The 26338-nt window shown below is 42.5% G+C and overlaps 2 protein-coding genes across 2 annotated transcripts; both read left to right on the top strand.

The window, feature by feature from the left end:
- Positions 1–2621: 2621 nt before the first annotated feature.
- LOC308421879 (putative vomeronasal receptor-like protein 4) lies at positions 2622–3467 on the top strand (the record flags this gene model as incomplete). The annotated part of the gene is made up of 1 exon (XM_080918350.1): positions 2622–3467. One exon carries the CDS (start codon positions 2622–2624, stop codon positions 3465–3467), a length of 846 nt encoding a protein of 281 aa, XP_080774476.1.
- Positions 3468–17194: 13727 nt separating this feature from the next.
- LOC308422050 (putative vomeronasal receptor-like protein 4) lies at positions 17195–17986 on the top strand (the record flags this gene model as incomplete). The annotated part of the gene is made up of 1 exon (XM_080918521.1): positions 17195–17986. One exon carries the CDS (start codon positions 17195–17197, stop codon positions 17984–17986), a length of 792 nt encoding a protein of 263 aa, XP_080774647.1.
- Between the last annotated feature and the right edge of the window lie 8352 nt (positions 17987–26338).

The following is a 26338-nucleotide window of genomic DNA, read 5'->3' as shown; positions in this document are numbered from 1 at the left end:
TTAACTTGAATTGCTATTGTCAACCATGACAAATGCAAGCCAAGATCAATTTCTCCTTTTCTAGATTAACTGTAAAGCATCAAATATGAGAATTGTGGATAAAACAGACATGAGGCTAAATACTGATAGTCACAACTGAGTTTAGAAAATGAAGTTTTAATACATGGTGGGAACTTCACTACATATTTCACTAGTCAATGTCAGGTTATTGACTCCCTAAATTCCACCCGCAGTACCTAAAAACATACTTTACATATAAAAAGTACTTTCTAAAGAAGCCAAAATATATGTTCAAAGTGATCAATATATGAATTGGAAATTTTAATCTACATTGGGCAGTCACAAAAAAAATATTCTTATGAATCCTGAACTTTCTATTTCTAAAACTTTGGTATCAATCAACATTCTGCAATATGTATAACATACCACCACATCATTTGCAGCAAAATCCCTCATTTAATTGATCGTACCCAGATTAAATTGATTCTAACATGGTAGAAGTAAGAAACTTGTGAGGACTAATTAAAATCTACATCTATGAACTCAAGAGTTCAGTGAGCATTCACTGCTCTTGCAGAGGTCCTAGATTAAATTATCATCTCACATAGCAGCTAACAACCATGTGCAGATCCTGTTTCAGGGATCCAAGGCCGTATTCTAGCCTCTGCAAGCACCAGGTACACAGTGGTGCCTAGAAATTCATGCACATAAAATACCTGTACACACAACAATGACTAAAATTAACAGAAAATATAAATAAATGTCCCACTGACATTTCCTTGAATTGAGGTAGTAAATGAATAATTTTCGTAGTCCAGAAATGGTACTATTCAGGAAATAAAACAGCTTCCTTATTTTCAATACATATTATTGGTATCTCCAGGAATCAAGGGGTACATTTTTAAAATACAGCATCATAAAAAATCATTATAGACATAAGGCAACTGAACATTATCCACAATGATGAATATTTAAAGACAGTCCATGATAATCACTGGGGGCTTGCAAATGTACCTCCCCTGTGCATGCAAGAAAACACAGAAGACATAACTGAGTACTCCAAATTGAATACACCTTCCAGAACTTTAAGGAAAGAGACCAACCAGGACATTTTTTCTGAATAACCTTTTAGTTCATTTCTGTGATTTCTATAGGATACTACAACCATAACACTCAGTGAGTTATGCATAACCTGTTATGAAAGCATCCCATAACAGGATGTATTCAAAGAAATTGACACACTAAAGCATCTCTTAGCTCTCTTCAGCACCCAGGGTCTGATATAAGCAGACTAAGAAACAACACAGTTGTGAGGGTTCATGGAAACTGTAGGAGACATGTGTGAACCGTGGGCAGCACTGGACTATGAAGTATCACGGCTGGAATCAGATCAGGAAGAGAACATCACATTGTGGCAGGGTGAGTGTCGGTGTTACACTGCTCAGGAGAAGCTGGAAGTGATTCACAGATAGATTTGGTGAGCAGCAGGGAATGCTAAAATGTAGAATTCAAACAGACTTGGACACATAAAACTATTTATAATTTATAAAATTGAAATAAAAATGAATACATTTATGCTTTAATCCTTACTTTAACCTTAAATGGAACAAGAAAACAGAAAATGAATGTCATGTGTAAAATTACCCAAATCAATATGAGGTACTAAGTTGTTTGTCATATATATGGTACAGCATCACTAACTGATAAAATCACTGATTTTATGAACCTTGGAAAGCAAAGTGATAGAAAGTGTCTCTGTTTGGAGTTCAGAGAAACAGTGCCTAATCTGAGAGCTGGAATTTTATGTTTCCTTGGAAGAAGGTTTCCAGAGAATAGTCAGGGAAAGCCCATGAGAAGTGGGGGTATAAGGTGATGAGGTGGGAGAGGGTGGCTGGGAGAGGGAGCACCTTCATGACGCAATGGGAAGAGGAGGGGATTATGGGAAAGGGATAACATCTGAAATGTAAATGCAGAGAATTTCCGATAAAAAAAAATAGGGGAAAAAGGAAGTGGGGGAGTGGTATCTTTAATATGATCCCATACATAAGGTGATAAAAAATAAAAATTGATTACAGTTTCACTCAAGAAAAAGATATAGACTAACTACTACCCTATCTAATTAATCTATGTGTTGCTTATTCCCAAGGTCAATTCAGAGTCAAAGACAAAGAAAAGCCTTGTGACTTTCCCTGGGAAGCAACCCCATTGGGGCAAGTATAATACTTTTCAGAAGAGCTACACTTTGTTATTAGCTCAGTATTTACTGAAAGGATGAGTGTGTATTGGATGGCAAAGGGATCTGAGAAGGAAAGAATATAGGTTGATGCTCAATATCACGGCTTAAAAGTTTGGTGATGCTGTCCTTTGTTTGAATGACCTTATGGGAAAGGTTAGAGATGGAAGATAGAAAGAACTACTTTCTTCAAAGGCGTCGGCATGATGTCCAGATGTCATCATCACCTCCTCCATTGTCAGTGAAAGCAACAACAGAAGATCCAAGAGCACAATCAGGCATCCGTAAGCAAAAACTCTGTATGTGCATAACACACTGTTCGTTTCACTAAAGAAAACAGAGAACCAACAGTCATGTACTATGTCATGTTTGCTTCCTTGTGCTTCTCATGTTTTTCCTAGTTTTAGCCATGAAGATAATTTGGAATGACTTCATCCAGAGAATGATTTTCATTTCACTTATTGGACTTGGAGTTTTGGAAAACAACATCTTATTTGTGAGACATGTATATAATTTCATCATGGGTCCTGAGAACAAAATTACAAATGTTATTCTCATCCACTTGGCTTTTGTAAACACAATCATTATTTATTGCATAGGGGTCAGAGACATAGCCACAACTTTTTACATCAGAAACTTCCTAGGTGATGTTGGCTGTAAAACTCTAGTTTATCTAGAAAGAGTTGCCCGTGGGCTCTCCATCTGCACCACCTGTCTCCTCAGTGTGGTCCAGGCTGTCACCATCAGTCCCAGGACCACCCTTTGGAGAAAGGTCAAACCACAGGCACCATGGCATGTTCTTGCCTTTCTCCTCCTCCTTTGGGTCTTTAATTCCCTGATAAGCTCCAACTTGCTGCACTATATCACAGCAGGCAGTAGCATGAACAGCTCTGTAGTTGGCATGTTTACTGGGTATTGCTATATGCTGCCATCCAGGCACACAGTCAAGTGGCTGTTCCTCTCTCTCATGGCTCTTCGTGACGTCATTTTCCAGGGTCTCATGGGCTGGAGCAGTGGGTCCATGGCTCTCCATCTGTATAAGCATCACAAGCGTGTCCTCTACCTTCACAGCTCCAGGTCTGCAAACAATTCCAGGCCAGAGATCAGAGCTACCCAGAGGGTTCTCACTCTCATGACCTGTTTCCTATTCTTTTATTGGGCAGATTTCAGTTTCTCCTTCTACACAGGTTCCACAGTGACACATGATTCCATAATATTAAATATTAAATTTTAATACTTAGTTATGCTGGTCTCAGCCCCTTTGTCCTGATCATCAAGGATGTCCATGTCGCTAAGCCCTGCTTTGTCCCCTGAGAAATAAAAAGTTCCTTTCACACCCAGTTCTTTAAAGCTTTATACACCTGGATGGCTTTGCTTCTCACTCCGTGTCACAGTATCACAGCAATGCATTGGTTGAGATTGTATACATTACTTTTTACAGACAGCTTTGTCTTAGATAATTGAAGACTGGTTTGGACTCTAGGGATGCTCGGTAGTCCCCTGTCCGACCATTCCTACCACGAAGTCTATCTTGCTGCACCCTTCCATCATCAGATGAAGCAGGAAGGCATGCAGCCACCTAAAATTGGCATTTTATTTGTTCCACATGCTAAGTTTTATGCTTATAAGGACCTAAAGGTTTCTTCTGTCTTGTTTCGTCTTGTTTTGCCATGATCACAAACTCCTCTGTTGATCTACAAAGTACTTGCTATGTGGCAAAGGCTGTTCTAAACCAACGAGCAGGAAAGCAAGTGAAGAAGAAGGATGTCAGGAAGCTTCATCCTCTATCTGAAGGTCTCCTACAACGTGGAGATGACCAGGGAGTGAAGGTAACTGATTGCAGCCAGGAAGTGCTTGGCACTGCTGGGTACCAAGCACTGAAGAACTGGTAAGAACAAACATTGTAAGACAATTCTAAACACATCCAAAACATTGATGTGTGCTCGTGAAATATACAGGAAAGCAAGGGTAAACTTCATCTTTTAGAGGATGGCATCACAGTTTGGAAAACCATCTCTACTTGAAAACCTCACTCCAGTACACAATGCTGTGAAAAAAGACCCTAAGGAACATAGTGCCCCAGCTACTGGCTCTCATTAGGGCTAACACAGACCTTGGAGCATTTTCTACCTCACCCTGCCCTGTGCATGCCAGCCACACACTCAGACTTTAGGTATCCAGCCTCCTGTTCGCTGCTCGGGCTCCTGGGGTTCAGTTGTGGATACAGGAACAGCAGGTCCAGCCTCTATGCTCTGATCAGCAGAGATGTCTGCGTTGCAAATGTCTTGTATGCTCACTGAGAAGTGTAGAAATTACATTATATACCTGTTCTCTATGAGGTAAAAGTATGTACATTGTAAACAGCTTTACATGATAAATAGTAGAGGTGGGGGACATATGTTTGCTTTGTAGCATAGGCTGGCCCAGAAGTCAGTATGAAGCACAAACTGATCATGAGGTGCATCGGCAAATGTTGGGCTTACAGGCCCTCCCCACAAAATTACCATTTGCCTTAGGATTGTAATGCATCACAACATTGAATTAAATATTACAAAAATAGATTGCCTTTTCTTAAGAAGTCTGGTGCTATGCAGTCTTAAGACCTGTTTAAGGTTTCTCGACATGTGGGAAGTGGATTTTTACTACTTTCCCAATCTAAGATCCCTGTCATGTGACTTTTAGCTTATGGTTAGAACTGGGGAAAATACTGGAGGTGAGCATTTCATTTTTCCCAGAGCCAGAGGAAGGTAAGATAGATTAGGGGAGGTGGGCAGACGCAGACTGAAGACAACAGTAAGATTAACAAAGTTGCCACAACCACACCAAGCATTTGATCAACTGTTCGATGTTGCTAAGTTTCCCTTTTTTTTTATTTTTACTAAATTGAACAACTTCATTTTAAAAAACAAAGATAAATGTACAGATTTTAAGCATATTTGCATAAAAGTATATGAATACAATTTTGTCAGTACTTAATTTTTTTTTAAGGTTTGATAGTATGCCTTAAAATCTTACTAGTTACAATGAGCATAAAGTACATGTAAAACAAGATGTAACCTTGTTCAGTTTCTGTTTCCATGATCTGTCCATTGATGAGAATGGTGTGTTGAAGTGTCCCACTACTATTGTGTGGGGTGCAATGTAGTTTTTGAGCATTAGTATGGTTTCTTTTATGAATATGGGTGCTCTTGTATTTGGAGCATATATGTTAAGGATTGAGAGTTCCTCCTGACAAATTTTCTCTGTAATGAGTAAAAAGTGTCCTTCCTTATCTTTTTTGATAACTTTTGGTTGAAAATCTAGTTTATTTGATATTAGAATGGCTACTTCAGCTTGCTTCTTGGAGCCGTTTGCTTGGAAGGTTTTTTCCCAACCTTTTACTCTGAGATAGTGTCTTCTTTGTCTCTGAGATGACTTTCCTGTATACAGCAAAATGCTGGATTCTGTTTATGTATCCAGTCTGATAGCCTATATCTTTTTATTGAGAAATTGAGTCCATTTGTGTTTAAAGATATTAAGGAATAGTGGTTGCTGTTTCCTGCTATTTTTGCTTTTGGAGATAGAATTGTGCCTGTGTGTCTTTCTTCTTTTGGTTTTCTTGCTTAGGTATTTTCTTGTTTTTACTAGGATGTAGTTTTCCTTCTTGTATTGGGTTTTTCACCTATAATTCATTGTAGTGCTAGGTTTGTGATCAGATATTGTGTAAATTTAGTTTTGTCTTGGAATATCTTGGTCTCTCCATCTATGGTGATTGATAGTTTTGCTGGGTATAGCAGCCTGGGCTGACACTTTTGTTCTCTTAGGGTCTGCATGATATCTGTCCAGGATCGTCTAGCTTTCATAATCTCTGTTGAGAAATCGGGTGTGATTCTGATTGGTCTGCCTTTATAAGTTACATGACCTTTTTCCCTTACTGCTTTTAGTATTCTTTCTTTGCTTTGGGCACTTGGTGTTTTGACTATTATGTGTCGGGAGGAATTTCCTTTCTGGCCCACTCTATTTGGAGTTCTGTAGGCTTCTTTTATGCTCGTGATCATCTCATTCTTAAGGGTAAGGAAGTTTTCTTCTATGATTTTGTTGAAGGTATTTACTGTGCCTCTTAGTTGATATTCTTCTCCCTCTTCTATTCCTATTATCCTTAGGTTTGGTCTTCTCATTGTGTCCTCGATCTCCTGGATATTTTGGGTTAGGAGCTTTTTGGCTTTTGCATCTTCTCTGACTGTTTTGTCTATGTTTTCCATGTTGTCTTCGGCCCCTGAGATTCTTTCTTCCATCTCTTGTAATCTGTTGGAGATGCTTACTTTTGTGACTACTGGTTTCTTTTTTAGGATTTCTACCTCTAGGGTTGTCTCTTTTCGTGTTTTCTTTATTGTTTTCATTTCCATTTTAAATTCCTTCTTCCATTCCTTCATCTCTTTGGTTCTGTTTTCCTCTAGTTCTTTGATTTCTTTGAGTGTTTTTCTTGTTTCCTCTTTAAAAGCTTCTATTTCTTTATGCTTTTCCTCCCTTTGTTCTTTAAGGATCTCTATCATCATCTTGAGGTATGATTTTGGGTTTGAGTCTTCTTTTTCTGGAGTGTTTGGCATTCCGCTGTTTGCTGTGACGGGAGAGCTGGGTTCTGGTGTTGCCAGGTTGTCTTGGTTTCCATTGGGTAAGTTCTTTCGCTTTCCTCTTGCCATCTTGTTGTCTGTGATTATACACGGTCTTGTTGTCAGTGATTGGTTCCCATCTCTCCTGTGTACCTGGCCTGTGTCCCTGGATCTCTGCTGTTCGTGGTCGCAAATGACCTGAGTGTTTGTTCTGCACACAAGGGTCCTCCGGGTGGAAACTGAGTCCCTACAGTGGAGTTCCTGCCCCCAAACCAATTTGGGGGCATGCTTTCCACGCAGTCGGCCCAGACCTCTTTGCGCCGTGGCTATTTGCAGCACAGTCTCACCAGGCCTGTGTCTCTGGATCTCCGCTGTTCCTGTGGCAGATGGCCTGAGCATTTATTCTGCACACCCCCTCCTTTATTTTAAGATTCATTTATTTATTTTATGTGAGTACACTGTAGCTGTTTTCAGACAGACCAGAAGAGGGCATCTGACCCATTACAGATGGTTGTGAGCCACCATGTGGTTGCCCCTAATTGAACTTGGGACCTTTGGAAGGGCAGTGCTCTTAACTGCTGAGCCATTTCTCCAGCCCTGTTGCTAAGTTTCAAAACCAAAGAAAACAGAGTTAGACCTTACCACCACAGGAATCTCTAGCAAATGGGCTCTCTCAAATGATGCCATCATATGTCTGGAGACAAAGCCCCACTGGCACACGAATGCTAAATGCCACACTGACAGATGGTTTACCACTGAAGGAGCTTCCTCCTCTCTTGTAGTCACTCACTATGACTTGTACTGAACATCCCAGTGTTCATGAGATCGCTCCTCCACTCCTGCCTGAAATCTGCCCTGGTGCAGCCTGTTGAGCTGCAGACAATGGGACTGCAGGGCCCCAAGGGGATCATTTGGTGGACCCCAACTGGTATAGCCTGGGCAAGCAGAAAAACATTGGAGGCCTTGATAACTCCACAGCCTCAGGTTTGAAAGTATCTGGAAGATCCAGAAAGTGCCCTTACTTCACAGTCCTCAAGACACTGCACTGCAGGCATCCCAGGGAGACTGCTGGCTGCTCTGAGCTGTGGGAGTGACACTCCTGAAGGGACGCAGGGCCATGGAGGGCTGTTCACCAAAGCTGCCCATCAGGTCGCTGCAGTTCCTCCCCAGGATAAACAGAAAAACCCAAATAGACTTCGATGAGAGTGGAGTTGAACTACTCTCTGCAGCTGAGCTATGCCTGGAGGAGAGCCAAGGCTGCCTGCGCTTCTTCCCTGGTCCAAAAGTAAAAGTCAGCAGACCAAAGCAAGAGATAGGCCAGGCTGTGGGTCTCTGAAATACTGTTCTTTGCTAAGACAAACTTTTTTAATGCTTTATAATATAAATTTAAGGTCACTGTCATGGTTAGTTTCTTGAAAGGGGGGAGGGCAGGAAGAACACTGTCTGTTCTAGAACCACTGTGTAGACCAGGCTAGCCTCTAACTCACAGAGATCTGCCTGCCTCTGCCTCCTAGAGTGTGGGACTAAAGGTACATGCCACTATACCAAGTTATGATTAGTTTTTATATCAACTTGTCATGAATTATAATCATCTAAGTGGAAAGCCTCACCTGAAGAGTTCTTCGGTCTTGATTGATGTGGGAAAACCCAACCCAACTGTAGGTGGCCATTAACAGTAAGAGCCTTGGTAAAGGTATGTGTCAGAAAGAAGACAATCCTGCCTCATGCTTGTGCACCCTTCCCTCTTGTCTTTGAGTTGATTTGTTCTGTTGCTGCTGCTGGGGCTTTCTTTTGCTAAGCAAGGAGTTTTCTGGAGGCACTTTGGGACTACTGAGGCACACGCCTATGGGTTATCAGTTATGGCCCCCAGTGAGAGACAGTGATGGTGAGACTACTCTGACCTTAACCTGGTAAGGTTCACAGGCTCAAAGGCCGAGTAAAATCCTTAGTTCTCCTCTTCACTGTGGTTTTGCTGTACTCTAATGTTCTAAAATATCAAATCATTAAGGTAATCCAGCCTTTTTATAATAGGCTCGTTTTGTTTTATATGAAATCTGAACTAGGCAATCTAAGACCTTGCTTAAGAAATCTAGAAAGCTGGACAGATTATTTTTTTCACATTTCTTTTACATCCATTTGCACAATGAATTTATTTTACTTTTGCAAATAACTAAGTAGGCATTAGAGAACATGATACCTAATCTGTCATATTGTAAAGGAATAAGTTCAGCCTTAATCTTAACAGTAAATATTTCTCAGAGAAGCTTTTCTGTTTTTTAATTTGATTTAATTTTATTTTGTTTTACTTTTTTATGACAAGACCTTACTTAGAATTTTGCCTGTCCTGGAACTCACTAAGTAGACCAGGCTGGCCTCAAACTCACTGAGATTTCTGGGATTAAAGACAATAAACAGTACACCCGGAATATCTCTCAAAGTATCATAATCCTTAATATTTTAAATACCGTGTGTCAGCACTGAAATCAAATACATAGCAGTAACATTATATAATCTGAGCATCTTATATTTATATAATTAGAAGCACATACCCCACACCCGCAATAATAAAATAGGTAACTTGATTTTGTGCACTAACTTGTCACTCATTTCAGATATATTCAAGGGCTCTTTGATTTAGAGAGATATTGTGCATTCAGATATTTTATTTTGAATTTGTATCTGTAGAAAAACTTCTTACTTTACATATCATTGTGCCTATGGATACTATCCTGTAATGAAGGGAGAAAACTCAGCTGAAGTGCAGTATGCTGCCTGCAGATGTTGGCTAAAGAACACCCTTAACACCTGATGGAAGGTAAATGAGGTGTGGTTCAGGTCTATGCTACAAAAATTCAAATAACAGACATCATGGGTGGGTTTGGTTAAGAGAATAGTGAGAGACCATTGCAGAACTTTCATTAAAAGAATTGCAGATTGTGGTACACTTTAAAAGTCACCTTTTGGTGCTGTAGTTGGCTGTGATTGACAGGAGAAAGAAATATTAGAGGAAAGTGTGAGAGTATTGTCCTAATGCAGAAAGAGACTGGATGTGCAAGTTCCAACTTGAGTATGAGCAGGGTCAGACAAGGACAAGGAGAGCCTTAAAACAGTGGTCCAAATGCAACAGGAAAGGAGAGGCAACCAAAGGATGTCACGGTTCTGATGTGGTTTAGCAAAGCCAATGGGAGTTCCTTAGTGAAATGTGCTTTTTAGAGCAAGCTTACATCACACAGTGGCAATTCTATTTCAGTGTTTCTGTAGCTGAACATCTGGATTGAACCTGGGGTGAGTACAGCTTGATAGATAGAAAAAAAAATGTGACAACTCAAACTCAAAATTTCCATGCAAGAGCAGGATCTCTTGAACAGAAAGATCCAAGAGCAGATTCAGGTGGAATGTGACCAAGAAATCTCTATGGATATAAAAATGTGGGTATTTGGATTTGAGTGGTAGTAGTTAAAGAGGTAGTAGAATTTAGTTGGATTTCCAATAATTTAAGATAGCACCAACAATGTTAATTAAAGACTAGGATGTGAGAATTTTTGAATGAAACCCTGGGTAAATTGGCTGATAATTCTTTAAATTTAAGTGATTTGAGAAATGGATTCCATCGTCAAATACAGAGAGCTTATGGATATTCAGACATGTTGAACTTTATTTGCATTTTAAGTATCTTCTGTAATTTTAATATGATTTAAGTCTCTCTTGGAGGCCTGGGGGTTAGAAGCATGATGCCGGTCTGGCAGTAATAGGGAGGTAGTACTTCAAACTGTATTACAGATCAATTGTGATAAAAAAAAAAAAAAAAAAAAAAAAAAAAAAAAAAAAAAAACTGCAGGGTACTGATACAGAGACAGGCAGGTATTTTAATAAAATAGAATTGAAGACCCAAAAACAAACCCACAAACCTACAGTCACTTGATCTTTGACAAAGGAGCTAAAACCATCCAGTGGAAAAAAGACAGCATTTTTAACAAATGGTGCTGGTTCAACTGGCAGTCAGTATGTAGAAGAATGGAAATAGATCCATTCTTATCTCCTTGTACAAAGCTCAAGTACAAGCAGATCCCTCCACATAAAACCAGGTACATGAAAACTAATAGAAGAGAAAGCAGGGAAGAGCTTAGAACACATAGGCACAGAGGAAATTTTTCTAAAAGGAACACCAACGGCTTATACTCTAAGATCAAGAATCAACAAATGGGACCTCATAAAATTGCAAAGCTTCTGTAAGGCAAAGGATACTGTCAATAAGACAAAATGGCAGCCAACAGATTGGGAAAAGATCTTTGCCAATCCTACATCCAATAGAGGGCTAATATCCAATATATACAAAGAACTCAAGAAGTTAGCCTCCAAAGAATCAAATAATCCTATTTAAAACTTGGGTAAGGAGCTAAAAAAAGAATTCTCAGCTAAGGAATATGAATGGCTGAGAAGCACCTAAAGAAATGTTCAGCTTCCTTAGTCATCAGGAAAATGCAGAGAGAGAAGGGATGAGGGAAAAGGAGGGTGCAGGATCAGGTATGGGAGAAGATAGAAACAATATACTAAGGGTCACAAATTTAAACAGAGGTGTGTAGCAATGGGCGATGGGGAAATAGGGATAGCCATCAGAAAGTCCCAGATTCAAGGAAAGCAAGAGGCTCCCAGGACCCAATGGGGATAAGATTACCTGTGGATCTCTGACACTTTTGGAGACCATCTATAGCATAACTGAATTGTCAAACATTGAATATTTTTAGTTATTCACTATTTGAATAACCTTGAAAACATTCAATTGCAATTAATTAAATTAGAATCTAGATGACAATGAGTTTAACGATCTGACTATTAACTTGCATTACTTGGTATCTTAAGCAGTTTGTAATAGCAACTATTAAAGGAACTGGTCTGGTTACTTCCTTACCTTCAGCATTTGCATTTTTAAAGACTAAAGAATGATTAGTGCCTTTCTTGCTGCTTTCTTTCCACAGCTGAGGTTAGCCTTTGTGAAAAGTCAGGGAAGGTTTCTCTTGGACCTTGCATGGCTTGAGTAAATGATTCAAATCTTTTCCTTGATTCTGTGACTTTGTCCCAGGCCTTTAAAGTCGATTGTATGACAATCCACACAGTGCCAGAGTTTCCTCATCATACACAGCCTGCACCTCTACCTCAGCAACGTGACCTTCACCAAGCAGCTGAGCTGCAGAAACATCTCTACCCCTGGCTCTGTTTTGTCCTGCTATCTCCCTCCCCTTGTCTCTCCACCAGGAGAACCTTTGTAAATGTGACGCGGGTTCTGTTTCTTTGCTCTTGCCATATCATTCCAGTCTTGAGGGATTATTCTAGTTTTAATAGTCCAATAAGTCAAGATTTGTTTTGTTAATGGAGAACACATTTAAAAATTAGTGACACTTTCCTTAAATGTTGTCAGTTCTAACACATCACGGTTGCCATTTAATTCCTGATAACCCTTGGATGATCATCGCCTGGAGGTCTTTGTTGTACATTAACTGGATAGATTAAAGTTTGTCTTCTAACCACCTTTGGTTGTCTTTCTCTAATTTTATCTTCTGTCTCTACCTGAGTATTTTCATTAATTGGTATTTTAAGTTCCTCCCTATAGGTCTGTGTCCCGGCTTCATCTCTCTTTTTGTCGCTCCTCCTGTCCCTTCAGTTCCCATATTCTCTGTCCAAGGTTCTGCCTCCACATTTTGATTTTTTTTTCTCTTTATATCACAGTTCCGATAGTCTGCTATCCATCTTGTTTTGGTTGATTAGTTTTAAAAGGTTCTTCTCCAAGTCCTTCTTCCCACCCTCATTGTTCTCTTTGTCCCTCAGTCTGACCTGTGAGCTCTTGAATCTTTTGCTCCAGCATCTTCTCCAGCTCCTGTCTCCCACCTTCATTTTCATCTTTTTGTTGTTCATGCTGCTCTGTAATCTCCTGTGTCTTCTGTTCTAGGCCCTGCTTCCATAATCTTATGTTTTAATTCTGATATTGCAGCATCTGCCTTATTTTGATTCACTAGTTTTAGTAAATTGTCCTCTAGACTGTGCTTATTTTGAGACCTTTAGTTCTAGTGCCACCTGTAATGTCTTTTCTAAGGCAAGGAATTTTTGATCTAGGGCCCTGGCTTTTGAGAGACATAGTAAACCCAGAGAATAAGTATTGCAATGCCGGTAAAAGGCAAGGCGTCTATTTCCTTTACAGTCACCGCTGTCACATCATTCAAATACCAGCACATAAAACCCAAAAGATATTTATTGTGTTTCTCACCTTTAAGAATCAAAAAAGTTATATATACCTCTCTTTTTTATCAATGTAGTGCCTAATCTGGAGCCCTTTGTGCCTTTGTCTCCCTCTGCTGTTCGATTCAGAACACTGCAGTCCTCTCTGATTCTCTTATTCACAGAGGGGCTGACTGCAAAGGCCTTGGCTTCTGCGCTTCTGTTTGGGTTGCAGCTGGCACCATGTGCTTGTGTGCGGATCTCGGGCAGCCTGCAGCACAGGCAAGCAGTCGGAAGATCCAGTCTGGCGGTTCATTTCCTGTGTAGATTCAGTGGTATTGGGATTCGGGAAAGCAAACACAGAAAGACTTTCTCAGGCATAGATACCCAGTCAGGGACATAAATGCCTGATCAGTGTCTGCCCGAAAACAACCTTGCAGGCAGTTGTGCTCAAGGGTCTCCGGTCCCTCCCTGTCATTCTCATAGGGTACTGCCTAAGTCGAGCTCCAGGCTGGGGTGCTGCCCCTGGCCTTAGTGCTCTACCTTTCCCTTCCACTGCCCCATCTGCGGCTCTCTCCTTTACAAGCAAAGGAAAGGAGGCTCAACGGCCTGGGCTGCTCCTGGCAGAGCTGTGGGCCTGGACCACATCCTAGAAGGAATCTTCTGAAAACTTAAAACAGAACTAAAGGAAACCTGGACCCATGTCTTCAAATCACAGAGCATTCGTAGGGTGTGACTCACCCACCCGACTTGTCCTCCTCTCTCGGGTTCTCATCCAGTGACCACAGGATGAGGAGAACCAGGGATTCCAGCACAGGTGGAGAGACGGGAAAGTCCGTGTACACACCTCAGTTACTGTTTGCTGTCTCAGGTCACACACCCCTATGGATGCAGTTAAACCCTAGTAACACTGAGGAGATCCCTGAGACAGACTAATGAAATAACTGTGGAGGGAGAGGGATGGCTGTACCTCAAGGATAGATCCTTTAGAGACATCTTCTCGGTGACAGCATCTGTGACAACTGAGGTCCCAGAGACAAGTTATGACAGCCAAGGCTCCACAACACTAAGGTACAAATGCAGTTCTGGGAGGCTCACCTTCCAGGACAGACTCAGGACCTGACTGCACCACAGCTGCCAAGGTGAGTAGACCTGGAGCTCTGCTCACAAGTGCCAAGTAACTTTCCCAAGGCAGCAAAATGTTAATCTCTTCTAGTGTCCCAGGGAGTCAAGAGAGGATTTGAGAGACTGAAGACCTTCCCTCTACTGCTTATACCTAAATTTATGTGGCTGCCCCTCCCCCAAATTTAGGAGATCATTTCCAGCAACTGTCACCTCAGCATTGCTTGACCATTTCTTTCCAAGTTCAAGATTATATATCTTTAGAGAGCTCTGAGGTCTTGTTATATGTCTTCATCATATGCTTTTTGGGAAAATAGAAAGATGTCTGGGTTTCTGGCCAGAACTGAGTTTGGTTTTGGCTTTAATTTGCACCTGAATCCTGGTTCTGTTGCCTGAATTAGTTGCATACATAGTTCGCCTGATGATTTGGTCTATCGCAATGTTTAGAATGGACCATCTTTCACTTTTTATTATCTTCCTAAGTCCCATGAGCCTGTGTTTAAATAGAAGGTATTACTTGTGCGTCTCCCTGTCTCCACGCCTGTTCCTACACATGTGCAAGTCAGCTTCACTTGTTACACGCCTGTTTCTTAGGGGCTCTATTGTCAAAGGTTGTTCTTTTAAGAATTCTTACTGTTCTACCAGGCTGTTTGTTTAGTGTCACTTGATGGCACCTTCCTTAAATTCAGCCCCACATGGTGTCCAAGGAGCTCTAATCTCACACTTATTGAGGCTCCACAACCTGGGGCGGGTGTACTTACCTGCCTCTGATGCCATGTGTCCTGTGAGCCTGGGGCGGGTGTACTTACCTGCCTCTGATGCCACATGTCCTGTGAATGGTATACCACGCATCGATCTGGAAGCAGAGCTTCTCTTCTAAAACAGTTTGATGTAGTGTTCCAAACTCGATTTGGAGAGTAGGACTGCCCCTCAGAGGTGGGGTGCTTGTCTCAAATATGTGAAGAATGAGTGAGGGACAATCCTGGTCCCTCTCTCTTTTGACATTCTTCATTTTTATTATGTGGTAATGAAAAATTAACTTCTTACATATCTCACGTTAAAAATAAATCTGTTTCTGGGCTATGGACAGTTGGTAAGATGAGAGAGCTGAATAAATAGTAACTCCTAAAAAGGCAAGAAAAAATAAGACACAAGATAATATTTAATTTGTACATAAGGGCATGGAGGTATATGGAATGATAAAATATTCATTTTATAGTCTAGATGTTTTACTTAAGTTGGATGTGTTAGTCAGTGCTGGTAAACCTTATTTCATGAGAGATTCAGGGATGGGGAGGCCTTTCACAGTGCACTGGTAAAGCCTTTACTCTCCTCATTGGTCAGAAAAACCAAAGATCAAAGGCAGCAATTGATAGTCCAGAAGCCAGGGGCTACCTACTAAGAAGCAGGAGGCAGCTGTGTTGCCAGAAACCATCAGGACTGAGAAATCTGAGGCCCATGTTTAATAATGAGAAGGCAATAAAGGCCAGGAGATCAAAGAGGTGAGACAGGAAGATTGTGTGTTCTCCATCTAAGCTTTCAGAATGCTGGCAAAATGCAAAGTCATAGGGATAAGCACAGACATCCTGATGTCTTTGATTCTCAAGAAATAGTCCACAGTCCTGAATGATTTCAGAGCCAAGTGTCCTGTAATGGTTTCCTCTGAGACTGAAACATTCCCTGCTGCAGGGAAGCTCTTCAAGCAAAAGACAAACAGCTACAATGGCTTCAGAAAATCCCTAAAACAGACCAGATCCACCAGGGCCCTCGCTGCCAGAACAGACAAAACAAGCTGAGAGTCCTTTCAGACTCAGCTAAAGTGCTAAAAAAGCACTCAGGCAACTGAGCTGCAAAGACCAAAGTATCTGCCTGGAGAAGCAGAGGGAGAGGCTGGGGCCACAGGCACCTGGAAAGGGCTCTCCCCGAGCTGCTGAGCTGGACTCAGGCTGAGCAGTGTCCTCCAGATTTCCCAGCTCTTCTGAGCTGTCACTCCTGCTGGGGTGGGTCTCAGTAGTGTAGCTGTCTTTGAGTCATCCAGGAAGAAAGCCCTCAGCCATACTCTTGTAAGTGACTCCAAAGACGTCAGTAAACAGCTTTCATCTATGGTTTCTGTACTGGCTGGTTTTGTGTCAATTTGACACAAGCTGGAGTTATCACAGAGAAAGGAGCCTCAGTTGAGGAGATGACTCCATGAGATCCAGCTGTAAGGCATTTTCTCAACTAGTGATCAAAGGAGGAGGGCCCAGCCCATTGTGGGTGGTGCCATCCCTGGGCTGGTAGACCTGGGTTCTATAAGAAAGCAGGCTGAGCAAGCCAGAGGAAGCAAGCCAGTAAGTGACATCCCTCCATGGCCTCTGCATCAGCTCCTGCTTCCTGACCTGCTTGGGTTCCAGTCCTGACTTCCTCTGGTGATGAACAGCAATGTGGAAGTGTGAGCTGAATAATCTCTTTCCTCCCCAACTTGCTTCTTGAGCATGATGCTTGTGCAGGAATAGAAACCTGACTAAGACAGTCTGTACTTCAGTTCCTCTGTTCTCTGGTTTCTGCCTGAGTCCTGCGCTGACTTATCTGTCATCAACGTGCTCTCAGCTGTAAGATCAAATGAATCCTTTCCTCCCCAAGCTGCTTTTGGTCATGGAGTTCTTTCTTTGCATCATTGGGCAACAGTCTTATCCGGCTGCAACACAAGCCTTTCCAGCACAGAGAATTATCCTCTAAACATAATGTTCTCCATCACAATGTAACTTTTAGAGCTGAGGGACAAAAAAAAGAAAGAAAAGATTTGTTTGGAAAGCAAAGAAGAAGCATTAGCATGGAATTTATGTCTAAAATATCACTACCATCACCCATATCAGTGAAAATTAAAAAATGAAAAAGAAGAAAAGCACAGAATGCAATCAGGTACCTGCTGGAGAAGAACCATGTATATTTTCATATTTCAGAAATTCCTTATTATACACAGAGACAATCCATGGAGATGTCAGCCACTCATCTGAGTTCCTCAAAGTGGACTTAGCTAGTTCTCACCTGAGGTCAAAAGATGATTTGGCGTGACCTCATCCAGCAAATAATCTTCTTTTCTCTTATTGGACTTGGAATCTTAGGAAACATCCTTATATTTGGGAAGCATGTACATACATTTGTCATGGGTTCTGAGAAAAAGACTATAGACCTTGTCTTCACTCACCTGGTGTGTTCCAATGCGATCCTTATTAGTACCTCAGGGATCAGATATATAGCCACAGAACTTCATTTCAGAAATGTTCTGGGCAATGTGGGCTGTAAAATTGTGGTTTATCTGGGAAGGGTGGCTCAGGGCCTCTCCATCTGCACCACCTGTCTCCTCAGCGTGTTCCAGGCTGTCACCATCAGTCCCAGGACCTCCTTGTGGAGAAAGTTCAAACTACAGACAGCATGGGATGTTCTTCCCTGTCTCCTCCTCCTCTGGATCTTTAATGTTCTCATAAGCTCCAACTTGCTTCATTATATCACAGCAGGGAGCAGTTTAAATGGATCTAGAGCTGGTGTGTATGACGGGTATTGCTATATGCTGCCCTCTACCTACACGGTCAAGTGGCTGTTCCTCTCTCTCATGGCTCTTCATGATGTCATCTTTCAGAGTATAATGGGCTGGAGCAGTGGGTCTATGGCTCTCCACCTGTATAAGCACCACAAGCGAGTCCTCTACCTCCACAGCCCCAGGTTTGCAAATAGTGCCAGCCCAGAAATCCGAGCTACATGGAGTGTTCTCATTCTTATGACCTGTTTCCTCTTCTATTACTTAGGGGATTTCATTTTCTGCTTCTATGTTGGTTCTGTCTTGACTCCATAATACTATATATATATATATATATATATATATATATATATATATACATATATATATGAGAAAATCAGCTCTGATAAAAATCAAAGTAACTATAATGTGTTGCCAAAAGAACAGCCACGGGTAAATCTAGCTGCCATGACAATGGGGAGTATGGTGACATGGCAGCTGCGGTACCATCACTGCTATGAGGGATGACATTGTCCCTGTCTTAGGGACCCTATGCAGTGAGTAGGCATTACTGGGGATCCGAACTCACAAACTGCATTTACCCTATGGCATCACATAACACCTGGGAAGACTTCCTTCTCTTCTTGATCATCAGCAGCTTGTCCATATCTATATCATGATCTCTCAGGGGCCCTGAGGTCACTCCATGGAAGGCAGCCCCCTCCTGAACCTTCTTGACAGCATTCTACAGGTGTTCCAGTCGTGCTGCATTCAATGTACCTGATTTGTTCTAAGCATAGCATTATCAGCTGCACAAAGAGTGAAGCACTGGGCGGGTGGGTTTAGTATCAAGGTGATAACTGTCAGGAACTTTGTAAGCCGTGAAATTAGCAGAGTAGTTTGAGTTTTAAAGGGGCACTTCTGGTGTATAAAAACATGCTGACCAAGGATATAATAACTAGAGACAGGTCATAAAACAGGTCTTTGCTATATTCATTATAAAAAGAAAAATCATATAGTTACATAAGGCATCGCAGAAGAAGAAAGGTCTCTAGCTCTGAAAGATGCAAATGTTGATGCAGTTAAGATGGGATTATTTGCTTTGTATTGATTTTTGTTTTGCTTTTAAAGTGTTCTAAGATTTTCTTGAGGTGGTGTTTAATCAGGGTCTTGTTATGTGATCATGACTGACCTGAAACTCACTATTGTGGCCCAGGCTGGTAGTGAAGTCACAGTAATCCCCCTGCCTCACCCGTCATGTTCTGGGGATTACATATGTGAACCGCCATTTCTTTTTATAACTTTATTTATCTTTATGTACTAATTATTGATAGGTGCAAGTGTTCTGTCTGCATGTACACTTACATGCAAGAAGACGGCATCAGATCTGTTTAGAGATGGGCTGGTTGGGCCTCAGTGGGAGAGGATGTGCTTAGTCCTGCTGCAACTTCATGTCCCAGGGTGGGGTGGTACCCAAGGCGGGGGATTAACGGGAGGGGTAATGGGAGGAGAAATTTCTGAAGGTGCGGGGGGGCTGCAATTGGGATAGAAAGTGAAAAAAGGAAGGAAAAATGAAAGAAAGAAAGAATGAATGAATGAATGAATCTTATCTTTCTACCCACAGGTCAGTTCATCAAAGCTTCTCTTTACCACAAGGCAGAGATCAACGGTCTGTGGGGACTCCAGTCCCAGCCAATCTCAGCTTCTGCATCTGCTCTCAGTGCAAGAAAGGACAGATAGCAGCTCAATAAATAACAACAAAAAGTGTGGTGGGCTCAGCTGGGGAGCTGGCTCCATTGGTAAAGTGCTTGCCCTAAGCATCAGGACCTGAATAGAGCCCAGAGCCCTTGCTTTGGTTTTTAGTTGTTGTTGCTCCGTTTGGTTTTGGTTTTGTCAAGCATTCAACATGTGCTGGTAATCCCGGTGCTGGGGAGGAGGGACAGATGGACCTGAAGACGCTGTGGCCTGGCCTGCTTGGCAAGTTCTATAACCCCAGCTCTAGGCTGGCTGAGACAGGAGGATCACAAGTTGCGGGCCAGAAAGACCCTGTCTATAAATAAATCAATTATTTTAACTCCAAATAGTGAAAATCTTTGCCACTAAAGGAAAATAAGAAGACCACTTACACGTATTTCGAAGCAGCTGAAGCTTTAGAACGTGCAGTTAGCTTTGTTCGAAATTTTTAAATTTACGTTTAAAATGAGAAGTTAAAAAAAGGGGGGGGGGGCTTCAGCTAAGATAAAGGGAGAAAGGTCAAGAATGCTCCACGAAGAAAACCACTTGATGGAAGAGAGTAAACAGGTTCTTCTTGGTGCAAAACTAAACTAAACAAAACAGTTAAACAGCCCAGAGAGCTGAGCTGAGGCCGGACTGTTGGACCCAAACGCATCATGCGACAAAGTCACAACGCAAAGACTCTTCAAGGAAAAAGAAAATGACTATTCACTGTGACTCTTGAATTCACAAAAACACGCACAAAGGTGTTGGTGCACCCTTCAGGAAAGGAGCCTGACTGAGCACAGTGAGGCACCTGTTCTGCTCCGGCCGAACCCATCCCCTGACGTCCAGAGGTGACTGATTTGCCAGGACCCAGTGAGAAGTCTTCCTGACCCGTTCCTTCCGTTTTCACGTTTAAGGATGGGGTGATCAGCTACTAACTGAACTCACCTGACCCGCAGACGTAACTCCCTGCTCACCTTTGCCTGGTGTTTCCTCTGAAATCTCCATTCTCTTCCTTAGAACGCCTGCTTTCCGACGCTAGACAGATGGTGCTGTGTGGTCAAAAGCCTTCTTGCTTTTCCATAGGACCCAGTGCCCTTCCCAGCACCCAAGTCATGTAACACAACTGCCTTAATTCCAGCTCCAGAGGATCCAACAGACCCCTCCTTTTTTTCTTTTGCCTCCTAAGGTATCCATATGTACACGCATATATACCCCCACATTTACACTCACAAAAATAAACTGAATAAACAAGAAAATATAAAATCTTAAAAAGAAAGAAGGGAACAGAGGGAGAGAGGGAGAGGGAGGGAGGGAGGGAGGGAGGGAGGGAGGAAAGAAGGAAGGAAGGAAGGAAGGAAGGAAGGAAGGAAGGAAGGAAGGAAGGAACGAAGGAAGGAACGAAGGAAGGAAGGAACGAAGGAAGGAAGGAACGAAGGAAGGAAGGAACGAAGGAAGGAAGGAACGAAGGAAGGAAGGAAGGAACGAAGGAAGGAAGGAAGGAAGGAACGAACGAACGAAGGAAGGAAGGAAGGAACGAAGGAAGGAAGGAACGAACGAACGAAGGAAGGAAGGAAGGAAGGAAGGAAGGAAGGAAGGAACGAAGGAAGGAAGGAAGGAAGGAAATGTGCAGGGAGTTCTGTGGCTCCAGAACTAGGAAGCCCGAAGCACCACAGCTGTAACGAGTTTGAATTTAGTTAGTCCTGTCTCAGCAAAACAAAAAGCAATGCAAAACATTTTGCTTTTAACTCATTTTCAAAGGGACATTTACAGTTTGGATTAGTAACTCCTATCCACGTTTATCTCTATTCTATTCATCATTCATTTCCTATCACAAACAAAAATATCTGAAATAGTAATTTCCACCTCTTTCCTTTCCAGAATCATCATCCTCCCTCTCGCTCCTTTCGTCTCCTTCCTCTCTGCCTGTTCCTCTCTTCACGCGCGCGTGCGTGCGTGTGTGTGTGTGTGTGTGTGTGTGTGTGTGTGTGTACATGTGTGTGCCCCGTGCTTTCTCAAGCACCGCGTTCCTTGTAAATTCAAATGGCGGGCTAGACAAGCCAGAAATCGAGGTTCCTCTAAGTGCCGACGGCCTGGGAGAAGAGCCCCCGAGTCCTAGTAAGCAGAAAACAGAATGGATCCTGAGTAGCCTGCTCTGACGCAGAGATCCAGCGAAATAGATCCCCGGAGATCCGAGGCGAGTCCCCCGGGTGGAAACGCGCACTAGGGGGCGCTGTGGGCCAGCGAGCCCTGGCCCACCTCTGCCACGCCCACCACCGTCTCCCGCACCGCCACGTCCTCTGCCGGGAGCGACCGCCCAGGATGCTCCTTCCCGACCTCCCGGACCTGATGACCTTTCCGAACGCAGTGAAAGCTCGCACAGCCCACTTCCTTCTTGTTGCTGCTGCTGCTGCTGTTGGGGGTTTTCGCCCCTCACGTTGTCTGTCTTTCTAGATCATTCCTCTCCGCACAGGACTTGTGTCCACGACTGCCCCCAGGGAGCGCCTCAAAACTCTGGTTGAGCCACGTGGTACTCTCCATATATCCTGACGAGGTGGCCGAGTGGTTAAGGCGATGGACTGCTAATCCATTGTGCTCTGCACGCGTGGGTTCGAATCCCATCCTCGTCGATCTGGGTCTTTTATTTAAAAACGAAGATCTGTATGTAGATGTGAATTCAAGTCTAGCTAGATACTTATATGTAACTATAATATAAGCCCAGTCTCATTTGCTTAGTCTATCGGCTTGGTCCCAGCATGTTATATCTTACTAAGCTCTGTTTGGCTTTTAACCACTGTGGTTGACTTGGTGCCGCCTGTTGCTAGGGTGTGAGCGAAGTGCATAGTTTGATTGATTTAATGTAATTTCTCCTGGGGAATTCCTTCCTGGTCACTGTAAGAAAAACCAAAAACTCAAGGTGAGGATAGAGAGAAGAAAAAGAAGGGGAAGAAAAGGAGATCCGGATGAAGCTGAAGTCCGTTCTTTATTTTATTGCTTTAGTTTCATTACTGCTTATGTACTTTGTACATAATGAAACAGAGGCTACATTTTCACATGTGTTTTGGATCTACCAAGAATGGCTAGAAATTTGCAAATTCTGTTTTCTAACTATGCTTTTATTATACTATCCGTTTATCAGTCTTTAGGATTACGAACTCCCCTTCCTCCAGGCTGAGGGAACTTCTCGTTAGAACAATCAAAGGGAACGTAGGACTAGACTGTAAGGTGGGGAGGGGCTGCTGTGAAACTCTGGCCACCGCGTGGATGCTCAGCGGTTGTGGTTACCGGCGCCAGATCCAGGCGCTTAAAAATACCAGCACAGATGGGGGAGGGGACTACAGGGGCTGCAGCCCCAGCTGATGACTACTGGGAAAAGTCACATTTTTTGGATGAGAGTGGCCACCAGGTTGCCCATTCCCCAGCGGATGACCCACAACCGTGTGCGTGTAGGGAACAAATTAGATCAAAGGTTAAATAAATAATAATTTTTTAAAGACATCATGAAGATGAAAGGCACATGTGTGGGTGGGGCATTTCCGAGGAGATTTAGATGGAGGAGTGAGCTCAAGACACATTGTATGAATGTATGAAATTTTCAGAAAAATAAATATAGTTTTTAAAAACTACTAACTGCAAAATTATTAATCATAAACTTTAAAAAATACACTGAAATTTATGCTAATATCAAATAGCCGTGTGATTATATCAGAACGTCTATTTCTTTATGAAATTCCTGTCCTACAAAATAGGCTTATATTTAATTTCTAGAGACTTTTGTTGTTTGCTTGTTGTTTTCTGAGACTGCGTCTCTCCACATAGCCCCTGGAACTCACTGTGGTAGACCACCTTGGCCTTGAACTCTGCTTGCCTCTGCCCCCAGCCCCAAGGTGAGTGCAGCCACGTGGCAGAGTCCTTAAGTCTTGGTTTTAAAACACCGCACAAGCCAAACAGTTCACAGACAGATGAAGCAATCTCAGGGCGAGCACCTGCACAATCTCCTCAAAGTTAGCCACTAACCTCCTTAAACCTGTCAGTTTTTACACTTTCTTTTGGTTTGTTTGGTTTTTTGTTTGTTTTCGTTTGTTTGTTTGTTTTTGTTTTGGGGGTTTGGGGGGTTTGTTGTTGTCTTTGGTGGTGGTGGTGGTTGTTTTGTTTTTGGTTTGGTTTGGTTTGGTTTTTGGTTTTGAGTTTGGTTTTTTGTTTGTTTGTTTGGTTGGTTGGTTGTTATTTTTTGTTGTTGTTGTTTTGTTTTCCTTCAGTATATCATCCTGGAACTCTGTAGGACCTCAACTCTGAGATTGCCCGCCTCTGCCTCCTCAGAGCCACTGCCAGCCTGCTCTTTACATCTTATCACCGACTCACCATTCCTGAGCTTTTACTGCTCACCCATCTCCATAATTTACATAACTAAAACGTCATTGCTTAAAATACTTATTACCTCTCCATTTCCGAGGACCGGAATGCTGAAACCAGGGCGGCCTAGCTGCTCCTTTACTGTCTCCCTCGACAGCAGCAGAAGCGTTAGCGGTGTGTGCCTTTGTCGTAGTCGCTGACCTGGTTCTTGGCAGGATGTTAGGTTTTCCAGGCAGCTTTGGTCTGGAAACCACCCCCACTGATGGTCATCTGAGTTCTAGGTGGGCAGCTTACAACGTGGTGGCTTGTTTCATAAGAGCAAACAAGCTGTAAGACACAGAGAGAGGGACAAACTCACTTTCACTCCTGACCTAACTTAGGAAGTAACAGACTATAAGGACCCATTGATTCACCGGAGAATGAAACCCAGACGCAAATAGCACGTGGTGTTTGTTTATTCAGCAGAAAGTCCTGCAGGCAGGAGTCTCGCCATTGAGAATGGAGACCCCTAGTGGACCCAAAGCTTTTATTGTCAGTTACAGGAATTCCAGGGAGGCGGGGGATGTGTCCCCTTTCACCTTGATTGGTCAGCTGTCTCTAAGGCTCTGACTACAATTGGCTAGGCTCTGGAGACTTCCAGAAAGGTTGTTACTCGTTCTAGCTACTATTCTTGCTTCAGGCCAGATGACAAGGTCCCCAAGGCTGTGGCTGCCTGGCCACAGGTCCCTGGATCCAGGTTGTATGCATCTTGTATGGAGTCAGCTTGGCTCTGGCTAACTCAGTCCTCTCTAGGCCATGAGGTCCAATTCGTTTTATTCTTTGGAAGTGCTTAAAGCTGTCTAATCCCAACTTGTAAGATTATACAAGGGGCTAGAACAGTGGTTCTCAACCTTCCTAATGTTACAGAGTCTGTTGTTTTGTGGCAACTTGACACAAGCTGGAGTTCTCACATCGAAAGGAGCCTCAGTTGAGGAAATGCCTCCATGAGATCCAGCTGTAAGGCATTTTCTCAACTAGTGATCAAGGTGGAGGGCCCAGCCCATTGTGGGTGGTGCCATTTCTGGGCTGGTAGACCTGGGCTCTATAAGAAAGCAAGCCAGAGGAAGCAAGCCAGTAAGTAACATCCCTCCATGGCCTCTGCATCAGCTCCTGCTTCCTGACCTGCTTGGGTTCCAGTCCTGACTTCCTCTGGTGATGAACATTGATATGGAAGTGTAAGCTGAATAAACCCTTTCCTCCCCAACTTGCTTCTTGGTCATGATGTTTGTGCAGGAATAGAAACCCTGACTAAGACAGGGTCCACTTAGATCCAACACAACTCAAACACCAGATCAATACTGAAAAGTGTATTGTGATCAATCGGTTACTGATGGATCAGTCACAGAACAGACTTGGGAGCTGAGCTAAAACACCTCCCACCCCCTCTAACCTCACTCCTGGAGCCAGAATGTTACAGAATGTTGTGGTGCAAAGCTATAAACATTGGTGTAAAGTTACAGTTACATTTTTTTCACCAATCAGGATTCAGGAATAGGAGACTTTCCTGAGAATATTTCTTTGTGATTCATTTATCCTGTTCTTTTTGGTTGGTTTACTCAACTTTGGTGGGGCCGACTTGACTAGCTTTTATATTTCAACTTGCCAACCAGGATTCAGTTACCCAGGGAAATCTTGGGAACTTCAATTTCTATTTGATCCCTATCTAAAATGGAAGAGTTATTCAAAATGGCTTTGTTTTGTTTGTTTCCCCTCACATTAATGCTGTGATACAGTTCCTCATGTTGTGCTGACCCTTAACCATAAAATTATTTTTAGTGCTACTTTATAATTGCAATTTTGGTAGTGTCCTGAGTGGCAGTGTTAACATCTGATATGCAGGCTATCTAATAGACTACCCCTACCAAAGGTTGTTTGACTCCCAGAGGGGTTGCAACCCACAGGTTGAAAACCAGTAACAGAAGACAAAATCAATAGTGCCAGCTTAGAACCAGTCTTCACATTTGAGAATTCTCCATTTCCTTAAGAGTTACAAAATGTATTGTTTTGAGGGAAATCAAATCTAGGCCTTTGTTTAAACTAGGGAGGCACTATACAACCTGGATACATCCTCAGGCCCTTGGAATATGGATGAAGAGATTACTAAGCAAACCATTTCATTTTTACAGAATAGGAATGGTTTCCAGTTTGTCGTTTGTTTTCTAGCCCTATTTTTGATGTGTCAAACACATCGAATGTGTGCATATTAATATTTCTTTATTGTGTTTGTTCTAAATGAAATATTATAGGACAAGTAAAAAAAAATACCACCTTGAGACTAAGATTATCACCACTAAACAATTATCAGTCACCTCCTTCAACACTGGCAACTCGCCGTGACACAAGAGTTTAAGACAAAGAAAAGAAAAATCAGAATGGCTTGTTTCCTACAGTGTTGCCCTGCTGCCCCTGCTTTGGTGCCTCAGAAAGGCTGCTGGGTCAGCAAGAGGGGCTGTCTTAGTGGAACTAGAATGTGTGACCCCACATAGTTCTAATCCTACCAAAGCCAATTTGTCCAAATGTCTGATATTGCTTCTTGTAAAAACAGCCTCCAGAAGGTACTGAATACTTAATTGAATT

This window comes from Micromys minutus (genome assembly GCF_963924665.1).
Source record: "Micromys minutus genome assembly, chromosome: 6".
NCBI classification, from domain to species: domain Eukaryota; kingdom Metazoa; phylum Chordata; class Mammalia; order Rodentia; family Muridae; genus Micromys; species Micromys minutus.
Note: the sequence above shows the minus strand (reverse complement) of the source record. Positions and strands in the feature narration are given on the sequence as shown.